Raw genomic sequence first — 15,430 nt, forward strand, 5'->3', positions numbered from 1 at the left:
CACACAATATCATTCTCAACCGACTAACACCATTCTCCATTCCACATCCCACCTTCAATCAACCTCACGATCCACAAATCCTTGTCTCACCAGAGCCCGAACTAGGCAATCTGCAGCTTGCTGAAGCCTTACCAAGCTATGGTAACGCAACTTTCTGGGATACGTGGTGCTTATTTGTACCCGTTAAATGTTTCTGTATGCAGAAAGAGGCGATTTAAACTTTAGAAGCAATCAATTAATCCTTTATTACACTCTTGCAGTACATCACAAATAAAATATAATGAAAAATACAGCTAGTTACATATTAAGGAAGAGCCTCACTTGCTTCACCTGCTGAGGTGCCACTAATATTATTGCAGTGTTTTCAGGGTTCAAATGATTGAGGCTGAAGCAGGTGTAATTTGTTAAGACTCAAGCCAATTTTATTTTACAAATAAATTAATTAATAAAAGCAAGGGAAAGGAAACTGGGAACAAAATAGGCTGAACAATCCTTTTATTGCCCTGGAACATGTCAAGTTTTATTAGTAACTGTACTTTTACAATCTCTCTCAGACTCCTGGACTGCAACCCTGTTCAGACCTTTATAGCCTCCGGACCCACGCCCCCCACCTAACGCAGGACCACAGCCCCACTTTCACACCAAAACATTCACCCACTCAGGCTCCCCCTACACTCACACTCACTCACATACCCCACGACTCAGTCACTCACCTTGCACGCCCTCCCCTAACCCCCCCCTCCATGAACATGGCAACACAACAGACTCCCCCACCCCCCCGTTTCACATAGGGTCGTCACATTATAATCAATAAAAAATATATATATATTTTTTTTTACCGAGCAGCTAAGTTAGCTTGATTTCGGTCTGCGACTAATCAAAAATCAAAGATTCACTTTTTTTATTCAATGTGGCAGTGGTGCATTAGGAATCTAAACTGGAGAGAAACACTGATAATAAACTGAGATAGTGTCTGTGACTGAACAGGAGGAGGGCGACAGAAAATCCAGTGCCAAACTGTCAGTTGTTCATCATTGGTACTCTCCAGAGGGATGCTTTGTAAACTCTAATAGGTGGAAGTTTGAACTGGTGGATTGTGGGATTAGTAGTCACAGCATGGGAAAATTGTGAAATAGAAGCAGGAACACAACCTATACATTATAGATATATGTATCGTACCCCTGCTCAAGATGCTTTGAATAGCACCTATGTAACTGTTACTGATACTGTACTGGTTCCTAAGAGATTTACACTGTGGTGTATTAGAGGTGTGGGTTCTTTGCTCATTATGTTAAAACAAGTTATTGTAATTGATATCATGTTTCCATCTATGTGTGAACCAAAGGTAATACATATTATAAATACAGAAAATCCTGATACACATACCACAGGTCCTGGGGTCCAAAGGATTGATAATAAAACCCCCTTTCAACATTTTTTTACAGAAGTCACTTGACTTAAACCCCTCCTTTAGCAGTCATTTAAACCAATTTACACACTAGACCAGCAAGTGTACAGTTTACCAGAAAATAATGGGGGGTACTTTAGGCTTCCAGGGTTTGTATCATGAAAACAACTACTGTACACTACAGTACAGTGCTACAGTTTATGAACAAAACCACCACTAGAGAAGTGGTTAGAGGGAGACATTGTAGATATAGAGACATGGACAAAAATGAAATGCAATTGCCAAAATGTACTGTAAAGCATTTGACAACATTTCTTTTTTCAATAAGCTTGGCAGAAGTTTCGTCATAAAGCTGTTTTCTCTTCTTCACGCTTTCTGATTTCTAGCTGGTAACAGTGAAATGGTGGAGAAGCTAGAGGGAGTGCTGTTGCTGTGGGCAAAGCAGATTGAGCAGGTTTTGACGGAGAGCGAGCAGATAAGGAAGGAAGCAGATGATATTGGTCCTTCAGCAGAGCTGGAGCACTGGAAGAAGAGAATGACAATTTTCAACAGGTTTATAATCTTCTGAGACAGATCTATATAATAAAACGGAGTTGAAACAAAGAGAGCGCTTTATTAAGACTTTTTTTCTTTCAGTCTTCTGGATGAAATCAAGAGTTCTCATGTAAAAAGAGTTGTGGGTACACTGCAGGTTGCGAAATCTAGAGTTCTGAAGCACTGGAAAAAACTGGTAAGTATAGTTTACAATCTACTTTTGTAAATGACATTAAAATGTGTTTGTACAGTTTAATCTGTATAACCCTATTGAATATTGGTTTTCTTCTAGAATGGCAACATCACAGATGCAGCGAATGAAGCTAAAGACAATGTCAAATATCTGTATACGCTGGAAAAATTCTTTGGCCCCCTTGGGAAGTGTTCACCTGTGAGTTTACATATCAAACTGTTTTTGTTTCCTGTTTGTTTTTTCAAGAATATAATATTGGTAGACCATTATGGTAGTTGATTTATATGTATTATACGATACAATTAGATTTAACAAGCACATACATAAAACTTTAATACAGCAAATAGAAAGAAAGAAAATGGATTAAAGCTCAAAGAAAAGGGCAACATTATGATTTCTTCTTTTTTTCAGGCCAACATGGTGGAGCACATTCCTAGTCTAATAAATGGCATTCGGATGATTCACAGCATATCCCAGTACTACAATACTTCGGAACGCATGACGTCTCTCTTTGTAAAAATCACCAATCAGATGATCAGCACTTGCAGAGCATATCTTTGTCAAGGAGTTTCCAAAATCTGGGATCATGACAGGTAAATGCTCCTATACACCTCAGTAATCAGTGTAAAATGTGCAGCACATTTAATGAATAACTTGTTTTATATTCATAAATAGCAATAAAGTAATTTCTTTTTCAGGAATGAGTTACTCAAGAAGATCCAAGAGTGCATCAACCTGAACAAGGAATATCAGCAGTGCTTCCATCATGTGAGAGAAAAACTGAGAGAAAATCCCAGTGACAAACAGTTTGAGTTCAGGTAACATGTGACATTTATAGAAACAGTGATATGTGATAGTACGGCTCATAATAATATGAAAGGTGTTTGTTGGTGTAAATGGCTGTACCTTTATTATACTTGAACATTCATTGACAAACTGTGTGCTATGTGGTATATCCAGCTTAGTTGATACTGATGAACATACTGTAGTTTTAATTTGAAGAGCCAAGGATAAAATGGTATATCCATTATAGATGTGTTTTTCAGTAAATAAGACTTTTTATTTTGGTCTACTTGATATTTTGGTCTACTTGACATTGTTCAGTGGCTTCATTAAAAAAAAAAAAAAAAAACTGTCAAAACCTAGGGCTAGGTTACATTAATACTCTGCAATTCATTTGTATTTAAGTCTATTTTACAGTAGTTGGGTACTAATTACAGAAGTTGGATACCATGATTGCTGATGTAATACTAACATATTTATTTTACACTGTCCTAGTGAGAACTACATCTTTGGGAAGTTTGACACTTTCTGCAAACGCCTGGAGAAGCTGGCAGACGTGATTAACACCATTGAGAACCTTTCTGATCTCCAGAATGTGAAAATTGAAGGGGTTGAAAAGATTTACCTCCGTTTTCAAACCATAGTGACAAACACCAAATCCAAGACCTACGATGTACTGGACCACAGAAAACAAGAGGTATGGCATTGCCGCAGCTTATTACATTGTGTAAACTGTGCTGTAATGCAGTGGGATGGGCAAACAATTATACTCTCAATATATTTTCCAGGTACTTTTGGACAATTTTTTTTTTTCTTCATTCAACACAAAATATCAATTTTATGTTGAATTAAATAGCTAACCTATTGTATTGCTCGTAAAGTCTTGAAGATTCAGAAATATTAGCTGAAAAATATCCGATTAGGATTAAACAGTAGTTCTCTCCTATAACATGTTATTGTGCTCAAATGTGAACCAGAGCATTGTGAATAGTAGGAGTGACATGCAGGGAGGGTCTCTTCACCCATGGATTAAATGTAAGCAGTTGCCTCAGACAGTGGGCACTTTGATTCCAGAACTACTCCTGTCTTGTTACACTTTAATCAACATGCTCAAGGCTTCAAACACTACCAAAAGCTGAGAAGAAGGAAGACAATTAATATCAGATATCCTGTTTGGAATAAACTAAATAACACCATCATAACAGAAAATATTTCTGCTTAAAGTGATCAACAATATATGCCTTTTCCTTCTACTTCTTTCTACTGTTATCTTTTTCTTATCTTTCAACCACTGAATTCTACCTTTATCCTACTATCTGTTTATCTGTGATAAATTAAAGAAAAAAAAGGGTCCTCACACCGATGTAGATGAGGTGCAAGTTCACAAGGCAGATAAAACAGCAGCTTTATTTGTTGTGAATTCCAGTCTCATCGACACCCAGATACGCGATCGAATGGTCTAACTTTTTGATTTGGGATCTGATGTGTTCAGGTCAAAAATGCCATTCACAATCTTTCCAGGACTCGTTGGTATCACTCAGTAAGATTGGCGCTGACTTGGGAGAGGCTACACAAGCGACAACGCTCTGAGAAGGATAGTTATTATTTTGTATTATGAATATTGTTTTAATAGTGTTTATTATTAGGATTAGGGGTGGAAATTTCGAATAGTTTCTAATTTGAATAAACAGGGTGCGACATTTTTTTTTCGTGTAATCGTGTATTCGACTACACTGACCCATCCCTAATTAGGATTATTATAATTAAGTTTTAGTGTTGCTATGAAAAAATGAGTATCATTTGTACATATACATTTTCAAATCTTAATAGTATTTTCATTTTCTGACAAGCACACAAATGTGTGCATGTTAAATGGCTGAAGTAACATATATACGTTAAAAAAAAACTGTTAACTTACAGTAACTTTTCTGGCAGTAACTTTTCTGTAATTTTACGGAAATTAAAATCCAGTTTTTTACAGAAATATTACGTAAATTTACAGCACATTACGGTATTTTAACAGAATAAAATCAATTTATATTTATAGCACTTTTTCTGTAAAAAATACAGTTTTATTCATTAAAAAAAACAAAAAAAACAATCGTGCACAGAAAATACAATTTTTGGCCATATTGCTTGTCTTACCCAATACCGCTTCTGACACCAATGCAATGGTTTGACTAAAAAAAACACATGGACTGTTAGCAAGCTATATTAAGCCAGCGTTTCATGCACAACAGGCACAGTTATATCATTTTTCAAAATACATACAAAAGGGCTCACCCTACCAATTCTAACCGCTCTCCCACTGACGGTGACTCACAGGGGTAAACAGAACAACATATTCAACACATCCACAACACCAAGGGGAGATCAGTAAATACAAGAAACACAACAACAAAACATCATCAATTCCAACTATAAATAACGTCGATACACAGTTAGAAACATACTGAAAATAAAAACCACCATGAAAACTATACTGGGTCAGATAACATTGTAAAAACAGTAGCGTAGTGGCCCAAGGGGCCAGTAGTTAAAAATCTAAACGTAGAGCCCTGATACAGTGTAAATACCTGCTACATTGATAACAAGCACACACTCTTTTATCTTAATGGCACCTTTAATAGATTTTCACACCATGCTCTGTGGTATATACTCATGTCACCATTGATGACGTTGAAGACAAGTTTCTTTTAGTGTCACTGCCTCAAACAGTCCCTTGCAGAAAGGGATTTGAATGGATATTTTATTTTAATGTATTTAATACACCTTTCCTTTGCCTAGTTTGACAATGACTACACAGAGTTCAGATACCAGATCAATGGACTGTATCAAGCCCTCCAGACATTTGTGGATTCCTGGTTTGAGCAGCCTTTGAGTGTGAGTCTTTTATTTAACTTCTGGATCATTATTGTATTGTTATATGCACCATTTAAAAAAAAAAAAAAAAAAAAAAAAAACTGGTGGTGCTCTAGTTATATGGAAGGAGAATGAAGCCTAAAAGTTAAAGGGGTAGATGTGTCTGCTTTAAGGTTTGCAAAAGACATCGCTGGAAAATGATCTATCTGTATGTATGGTCGCAAATTTCTGACTTGATTTGAAATAATGCACTTAATTTGATTTAATTCAGATTAAGCTCTCCTATGAAATATCCTTTGCAGAGGTACTGTGTGCTTATTTTTGTTTTTTTAAATAGGTTATTTATGATTCTATTTTCAGACGGAGAGAATGTTGGATCTCCTGGCCAAGTTTGAACAGATTGCTGGGGAGCAGCTTGACATGACAGATAAATACTTGGTCGTCTTGCAGCGCTATGGCAAAGACTTGGACCTTGTTCGCAAACTCTATCAGAAACAAAAGGATAACCCTCCAACTCCTCGCAATATACCTCCTGTGAGTTTATTGTTCCACTCAAAATCAGAACATCATTCATTATCTGAGGTGTACAGTGATGAAGACACCAGCAGCAATGTTTATCTCATTGATCCAGTTGTCTTATAATCTGTAATTGAGTGTTATGGATGTATTTTGTTTATGAATAAATAACCATTATCATGTGATTTTGTTTATCTTTGTGTAAATATGTCAATTTCAGTGACCTGACTGCTTTTTAACAACTATTGTAGATGCAGTTGTTGCTGAAAAAATATTTACAGTATGCTTTTACTAATATTTGGTATATTATTTATCTTTAGGTTGCTGGAAAGATCATGTGGGCCAGGCAACTGTTTAGAAAGATTGATGGTCCAATGAAAGTTTTGAAAAAGAAAACTGAAATTATGAAGGTATGATTTTACTGTTAGGTTAGTGAGGGTCTGGAACCAACTCCCCAGTAATGTTGTTGAAGCTGACACCCTGGGATCCTTCAAGAAGCTGCTTGATGAGATTCTGGGATCAATAAGCTACTAACAACCAAACGAGAAAGATGGGCTGAATGGCCTCCTCTTGTTTGTAAACTTTCTTATGTTCTTATGTTCTTATGTAGTCCAAACTGAAAACCAGAAAGAGAAATAGACATTTGACATTTAAAATTAGGGATTGCTTCAATATGTATTGGGATAATTTTTGTGTTTAGGGAAACAACAGGCGTAATAGCCAAAATCTGCTTTTGTTGTCTTTTTTTTTTTTTTTAAATCAATACAGAAGTTAGGCATGTCAGTCATTTCTGCCCCTCAATTATATGCATTATATCTGTTATACCCCTGAACTCTGCTGGTGAAACATGGTGATGGGATATAAGATCTATTAACTACTCATAGGCTACTTACAGCTAATGACGTCACGTTTCAGCTATACTGGTATCTCAGCTTCTGGTGATTGAGTGGCATATTCAAAATCCTGTTGTTTACATTTTGTCTGTTGTATTGAACAATTTACAGAGATTTATCACTTCATTTTCACTTGCTGAGAGAAAGAGGATGAGAGGATGCAAACCCCTCTGCTCTGCTTCAGCACGGTTCAGTTCATCAGAAAGTTTTCATGCATTTCCTGTGCATGAAGAGATGAGAAACATTTGGCTTACAAATATTCAAAGAGAGAAATTCAATCACTAAACACACCAAAGTTTGCAGTCAGCATTTTGTTAAAGACCTAATTGAACCAACACCAGCAGGGCGTTGGAGGCTGCATCAAGGCGCTGTTCCAGTTCTGCTTGACTGGAATCAGTACTCCTTGCCAGCCCAAGGCTCGGTGTGTGGGACCAAAGAGAAAAGCCAGTACAGAGTCCAGAAGAAGAAATGGACTGTACTTCTGCAGTGCAGTGTCACGATTATTGATCGAAGCCCGAGCCATCAGCCTTGATTTATCCATTTCTAAAAACGAGGAGTTGTCAAAGCAGATCAAGGTTTTAAACCGTAATCTAGAGGAGATAGCCCTGAGTCAAAGTTTTGGTCTCCAAAGATTTGCAGGCTGCAACAAGTCCATCCAATCGTACACACAGTTATTATTATTCACTTAATGTAAGCAAAAACTATTTTGTATTAATTTAAAGTTTATACGTTTATATAATGTAGTGCACGTTCTTGATCAAGCATATATATATGCACACATTTGTGTACCGGGCGTTAGCTATTTAAATTCGTAGCATGCAAATATTTACAAATGCTCACAGCAGATTTTTTTTTTAATGATAATACTGTGAAACTACAATTTTGTATTCATATTTATTCTCATATAAAAACAGACAGCAAGCTACAAGAACTGGAACTCTGAACTTTACACCCTACTATTAAACTGTGCAGCTTCTCATTCTTCTTCAAGGATTTAAAACCGTGAACCCTTATCCTGATTTCTGCTGTCACCTCGACACTAACAGACAAAGGAATTCGATGAGTTTGGAGAGTACTTGATTAATAATAATAATAATAATAATAATAATAATAATAATAATAATAATAATGTATGTAGCACATCTTAAAGCACTTTACAATATAAAACACAACACACCCATACATAATCACAGCAGACTTTGCATATTAAAACACAGCACACATACAAGTTCAACAAATGCATAATTAAGTAAGCTGGAATGCCAATTTAAAGAAAATGTTTTTAAGCGTTTTTTAAAAATGTCAACATTTTCAGAGTCTTTGATCGTCTGTGGGAGAGTGTTCAATGGCCTGCACTTTGCAAACTTAGTTTTACACATTGTGCACCACATAAAAATAACGACAGACAAGAAGTAACACATGCTAACTGAAACAGTTTAAAATGTAGTCTAGCAATGTTGAATTAAAAAAAAATGAATTAAAAAGAAAAAAAATGAATTAAAATAAATACATCAACAAAAATGTAATAACTCCCCTTCATAGTCATAGAGGTAGCTGGAGATACAACTTGAACCCCTTTTCTAACTTGCTTGATGGAGCTTTGCATGAGGCTTTTGCAATCCTCTGCACGTCATTTATTGTTAACATCGGAAGATCTTGAAGAAATCTCGTATAAAAGAGGTCCATTATAATATTTGATGATCTCGATTGAGTGGTAGCAGCAGCAAAGTGGTCCAGTGGTTAAAGAAACAGGCTTGTAACCAGGAGGTCCCCGGTTCAAATCCCACCTCAGCCACTGACTCATTGTGTGACCCTGAGCAAGTCACTTAACCTCCTTGTGCTCCGTCTTTCGGGTGAGATGTAATTGTAAGTGACTCTGCAGCTGATGCATGGTTCACACACCCTAGTCTCTGTAAGTTGTCTTGGATAAAGGTGTCTGCGAAATAAACAAATAATAATAATTTGCAGTGACCAGAAGCTGCTTTACCGGTATAGCTAAATGGGGAAGTACGACGTTCAAGTAGCCGATACCAACGGGGCTGAACCACCACTTAACTGAGCAAACCGGAACATACATGGAAGTTAAAGTACCAAAATAAAGCATTATAAAAGTGACTACATTTACTCAAAATCAACTGTTTTGAATGCAACCCCCTTGGTGACCATTAGGAAGTCAGTTACAAGTTAAAAGCTATGTGATACCATGGTGGTCTTTAGCTTTTTAACCCACAGCTGCTAATTAACCACACACATTTATGTTGATGTCGCCAGGTTCCTGAAATGAAGAAGATCATTCGGAACTACAACAAAATGGCTGCCGTCCTGCTGGAGTTTGAGTTGCTGTATCACCGGGGCTGGTGCCGGGCAGCAGAACTAGGCAGACAAGGGCTCAGCGCCTCCCTCCTTGTCAGGCATCCTGAGAGCAAGGTAGAGGTCCTGCCTAAGAACTTGAGAAACACTATTTTATATCCATCATTAAATATAGTAGACATGAACTTCAAACTATAAAGGACTGTATAAACAAAACTTAAAAAAAAAAAAAAAACTTAGTAGTGGAAACCAAGCTTTTTAACTTCTGTTGCATACTGCTACATGACCTACTGTGTGTTACTGTGCATAATGTATTGTTCGATCAAATGGTCTGCAATTAGACTGTGTGACCTATACTGCATTGTACTTGTGAAAACAATACTTTATATCCTGAATTAAAGTAAAAATAAATAAATAAATAACAAGCAAAGGACTACATTATTTTCATCAGTTAGTCCACTGTGGTTTTAAAAGAAAAATTTTAGAGTTGCTAAAATGTAACCCATTTCCAAATAATTATACTTTAAAAGATGAATGTATCAGTGTTTTTTCATTCAGTCTCACTTCCTTGTTGTGTCTGTGTGTGTGTGTGTGTGTGTGTGTGTGTGTGTGTGTGCATGTTTGGTCAAAAAATAATTACTGCTGTCATCAATTCAAAACATCCTATGTGACTTTTCTTTTTTAGGATCTCTATGTAAATTTTGATCCTGTGGTACTGGAAGTTCTTTATGAAGCCAAGTACCTGTACAAAATGGGCTATGAAGTGCCAGAAGTTGTTCTCAACATGTGTTCAAATGAAGATAAAATTAAGGAACAACAAATCAAGTATGGGGATCTACATATCATTTAATACTATACTTGAAGAATTTTCTTGTTATTTTTACATTTTGTGAACGGTGCCTTCTGTAACCTTAGTTAGACCATATAATATTAAATTACAGTAGATGCCACTTATTAGCAACCTCTTGGTTCCCAGCAAAAAGTTGTTATTAACCGAACGTTGTTATTAAGTGAAAAGCCACATTTTCAAGTGCATGTATATGGAAAAACAATGTGTGCTATAGTTGTAGAAACTGCGCACTGAAATACACGTCTTGGTTCATTACAGTGTTAAAAAATAAACACAGAAAAAATATATCAGAACAAACAGCTGTTTACTAATACGACACGGATTTGTAAAACAAAAAGTATTGTACACATAGTACGACAACAACGTGTATCAATATCCTTAAAAACAGTAAACAAACTTGGTATACAGTACTTACAACATTTAATACAGAAGCATCGTTTTAAAATAATTAGTTGTTCAATGTTGTTTTTTTATGATTTGCCACCTCCAGCTGTAAATCACTCTCAATTTTTTGTGCAGCTTCGTAGCCAATTTAAAAATTGCGGGATACAACAGATTTTGAGATGTCAAACTTTTCTGCTACCCGTACTTGTTTAGCACCGGGTTCACGTAGTGCCTCCAGAATCCGAACTTTATCGCCTATAGAAAGGTCTACACGTTTTGAAGCCATGATGACAGACAACAGTTAGACTCAATAAATGTACAGCTCCGTTATGAAAACTGATACATAAATAGACGCTGCGATGCATGCGCGCGATGCATGCGCGCGATGTATTCATGTGTGTGCCGTAGCCATAGAAATTGTAAAAAAGTTGTCATTAAGCGGCAGATAGTTGCTAATATCTGAAATCCATTAACATTAAAGTCTATGGGATGGGATTGGTTCTCGTGAAAATCTTGTTAGTAACCGAAAGTTGTCTTTATCAGGGTTGCTAATAACAGGCATCTACTGTATTTAAAAACATAATGACATATCACTTTCCAAAATCGTAAGTTTTTTTTAAAGATACATAATTTGGTTTGCATTTTTAAAGTCACTGTGCCGCAAAAGCAATGTTGTAGTGCATTGTGGAAGGGTGGGGGTATTCACTGACACGGGAGACAGAAGATTGTATTTTGCAAACACCACACAGGTGCCCAGTTTTATTTATTTTCTTTTTTATTTATTTTAGCCCACAGAGGGCGCTGTTGTCTGTGGCCTGTATACCGACAACGGTAATCAGGACCACAGGTTACCAACACAGGTATATGCGGACGTACTCACAGGTGCTCAAAAATAATAATAATGAAAATGAAAAGGGAAAATAAAACACAGTAATAAAACTACGAAACAAAAAGTGCTGCTTACTCAGTGCCGCTACCGGTCAGCTCGGGTCTCTGTCCGATGCTTCGCTGTGCACTATACACTGGGGTGGCCAAGGTTCCCCTATCACTACACTACGTCCCCTCAGGTACATAACCATATATTTTAATAAATGGTTTGTTTAAGGCTGGCTGTCTACCTCAGCCATGCTTGCCTGATTTTATTCTTCTTGCTTCTACCACTTGCGTTCCTGCCTGGTGTTTGTGTACGCTGTCCTCCTCAGCTAGCATCACTGGGTTTCCCCGGTCATGGCCACCCGAATGCACAACCAAGCGCAGTTCTTATGAGCCAAGCAACCCCCCAAGGCCCGCCTCTCAACCACTCAGATAGAAAGAAAGCTAACACACCTTCCTCCCAACCTCTCTGTGTCTTTGCTATGATTGACAGGCGGATCTTACAAGGCTGCTGCCCCCTTCCTGCAGAACCACGCATGCGCCAGATAGTCAGCACAGATCTCCTCTGTTACATGCATGTATAGTAAAATAGAAAGTTTTTCTCAATGTCTAGGAAAACTAGAAAATGTATTTTAGTATTATATAGACTACCATTTAGTTTTTTTATAGTTATGCATAAATGTTCTAGTACATCCATTTACCCTGCACTACTACATCAGAAACATGACCCTGGTGGCTTTTTAGTTTGCTTAAATTCCCTAAATATATACTGAGCATCAAAAGAAACTTATCACTTATATTTGAGCATCAAAAGAAACATATCACTTATATTTGAGCATCAAAAGAAACATATCACTTATATTTGAGCATCAAAAGAAACTTATCACTTTTATATTTGGATAAAATTCACTAGATGTGATAGAAAAATGACAAACTCTGTTTTAGAGCAAGTGCAGACGTGGCATATTGGTTTTTTAATCAGTATTACTTTTAATCAAGCTTGCAATTCAACAGCTGAAATCACTCCATATCCAGTGTCCAATCAACTGTCTCACTAATTAGGTGATTAAGTGCGTATGCTTCAGTCACAGTCAGTCAAGCGTGTCATGGTTAAGGATGAATGATCGAGTGATTAAAAAGAAACCAAAAACATTTTGTCATATATACCTTATTTTTTTTCTAAAATAAATGTGTTATAATAGTGATAAGTTTCTTTTGATGTTTGGTATAGTTGCATTTGCGAGCAAATGGGCTACCTTCCCACTTGAAGCCTTCTACATGCAGCAGCAGGGGGTTATTAAAATATTCAACATGCTCTGCTGTAGTTCAAAGTTCAATAGCTACCAGAGTTCATTATTTGATTACAATGTTCTTGTCTTTCAGACTGCAGGAAATGTTACAAGACTATGAAAGCGCAGTGAACAAGATCCCTGCCATGATAAAGCCACTTATGCAGCAGTTTGTGGGAAGGGTAGAAGAAGCCCTTTCACCTGGACTCACCATGTTGTCATGGACCTCCCTAAACATTGAAAGATGTACGCTTTCATTTTCTCAGTACAGTACTTGACGGCTTTAGATAGTGTATTTCAGTTTCTTCCAGGGACTCTTTAAACATTTTTGTTTTTAATTCAGTGCTTGTACACTAGAGACTGAAATCCTCTGCTTATCCAATGTCTCTCTTAATGTACTTCCCATTTTATACAATACTTCTGTTATCCAAAAAATGTTTTTTTTTTTACATGGGTTATCCAAGGCTACAACTAAAATAATTACAATAATGCAATTTAAATGCATCAATTCTACAAGTTTGTGCTGTAAAATGTGATCAAAGTGAAACCAAAGCATTTTATCAATATGTTTATTAATTAATAAATATATAACAATGTCATTACATTTCCTGTCTTGGCAGTCATTGGCAATGTGTACAGTACGCTGACAGAGCTGGAACAGACTGTGAAAGAAGCTTCGGACACGCTGGACTGTCGGATTGAGCATATTCTGCTGGCCATGTCCTCCACTCCTCTGGTGGACCTGCCTGAGGAGGAACCTACTGATGTGTACGCCTTCCATGAAATGACACAGAGTGTTGTGACCTTGGCGGCAGACACTTTGATCATGTATGTTCAAAACAGAATATCACAGATCCATTTTTATCTACCTGTTTTTTTTGACATTTAAGCCTTCTCCTTGAAAGCAGACTAGTCTTTGCTTTAAGTTTTCCTATTGCTTTTATGTTATTTTAACTTTTCATTTCCACAGTAAATGCATTATTTGTCCCCATAGTGTGTCACGATAGAAATTTAATATTGTTCTATTACAATCTTCCAGCATTTTACAACAAAATAACATTGAAATACTGTATGGATATAATCGGCAAGAAAACAGTTTACTAAAAAACTAAGAAAACCTGCAGGTTTTTAATAATAACTGTTAGTGCCACTTTATTGGTATGTCTACAGTTGCTGGATCAGTTGTCCAGTGCCCTCATATTTTATAGAAATACAATCATCCATATGGTTTTTATGTTTTCTTGTGTTGGGGGCATACACCAAACTACTACATAACATGGGTCTGTCAAGATAATCGTTACATTGAGAAAGCAACAGTGCCATCTGGTGGTCACTGTATAAGTTGGAATTACCATACTGTCTGGTCACTGGTTATCTCCACTGTAACTCTAATATATATATATATATATATATATATATATATATATAGACACTCAGGAGACAGACAGGTTGTCCAAAAAAATGAGGTGTAAATTTATACAGTAGGCCTATACAGTATACAGTACAATAGTAAAATATCTAGCACACTTTCTTTTTACTTTAGCCTGTAGGCTACCAGTAACACAAAATACATCATGCTGCTGTATTTTAAACATTACTGTACAATGGAAAATAATAAGATTTTTTTAAATTGAAACAATATAATTTTAGCGCATTTTATTTTTTAGCCTATTTAACACAAACTAGATCATGGTGCCGCACTGACACGTTATGATACTATATACTGTACACACTTTATCTAAATAAATGTTTTTTAAATTTACAGAATATTTTACTGTGTACGCGTGGCTACAAGTAAAACACAAAGCCTGTCTGCTACTTTTGTTTTCTGTTGGTATGAGAGACTTTCCTTTTTTTGACTTTCCTTGCAAAAATAATTAAACACTTACACATCAGAATTGTAATAATTGTAGTCCACATCTCGCGTTTCGAACCACTGGAGTATTTCTGAAAGCTTCTCCCCTTTTCCAACCGATCAGTCGTAGTTAGTTTATAGAGTATGAGTTTATGTGCCTTCTTTTAATCATGTTCTTAATTTTAGCGATTCAGTAGGCTACTTCTGTCTGTCTTTGGTGTCAGTATAACCAACATTTTATTTTTTCAGTGCGTTTCTTTTGTATCATGCCATTCACAGTGACCCAGCATCAAAATTAATTAGATATTATTGGGGGACATACGTTGTGTCTGGCATATCTGAATATAGTACTGTACCAACAAAACCAACTACATTACATCTAAATGGAAGCCTACTTATTTTAAAAAAGTCCTTTCAGCTATGTATTTTTGACATTGTATCTTTTTTGTGTTCCATGAAAAAACTGATAAGTTTTTGTCTTTTACTCATGCACTAACAAATTTCAATGAAAGAATTAATGTCTCCATGTACAGTTCCTCAACGAAAGTCATATTTTTTCTTTGTACAAAATGTGTGTGTGTGTGTGTGTGTATGTGTGCAGGGCAGGGGGGTGTTTGGATGGTAGGGGGCAGGTTACAACGTGCTCACCTACATACACGTCAGATCAGGTGAAATAATCA

At 36.4% G+C, this 15,430-nt stretch overlaps 1 protein-coding gene across 2 annotated transcripts in view; it reads left to right on the top strand.

Annotated features, from left to right (window-relative positions):
- The window catches only part of dnah5l (dynein, axonemal, heavy chain 5 like), a 278,602-nt gene that overhangs the window by 12,727 nt on the left and 250,445 nt on the right, over nucleotides 1-15,430 (top strand). For both annotated transcript variants that reach the window (XM_033992608.3, XM_033992607.3), the window contains exons 10-22: nucleotides 1,795-1,960; nucleotides 2,045-2,138; nucleotides 2,235-2,333; nucleotides 2,547-2,728; nucleotides 2,834-2,953; nucleotides 3,414-3,615; nucleotides 5,706-5,801; nucleotides 6,141-6,314; nucleotides 6,617-6,706; nucleotides 9,461-9,616; nucleotides 10,185-10,324; nucleotides 12,990-13,141; nucleotides 13,516-13,723. In XM_033992608.3, the coding sequence (XP_033848499.1) occupies nucleotides 1,795-1,960; nucleotides 2,045-2,138; nucleotides 2,235-2,333; nucleotides 2,547-2,728; nucleotides 2,834-2,953; nucleotides 3,414-3,615; nucleotides 5,706-5,801; nucleotides 6,141-6,314; nucleotides 6,617-6,706; nucleotides 9,461-9,616; nucleotides 10,185-10,324; nucleotides 12,990-13,141; nucleotides 13,516-13,723 (1,879 nt within the window). The remainder of the gene's footprint in view (nucleotides 1-1,794; nucleotides 1,961-2,044; nucleotides 2,139-2,234; nucleotides 2,334-2,546; nucleotides 2,729-2,833; nucleotides 2,954-3,413; nucleotides 3,616-5,705; nucleotides 5,802-6,140; nucleotides 6,315-6,616; nucleotides 6,707-9,460; nucleotides 9,617-10,184; nucleotides 10,325-12,989; nucleotides 13,142-13,515; nucleotides 13,724-15,430) is intronic.

This window comes from Acipenser ruthenus, chromosome 3, assembly GCF_902713425.1.
Source record: "Acipenser ruthenus chromosome 3, fAciRut3.2 maternal haplotype, whole genome shotgun sequence".
Taxonomy (NCBI): Eukaryota; Metazoa; Chordata; class Actinopteri; order Acipenseriformes; family Acipenseridae; genus Acipenser; species Acipenser ruthenus.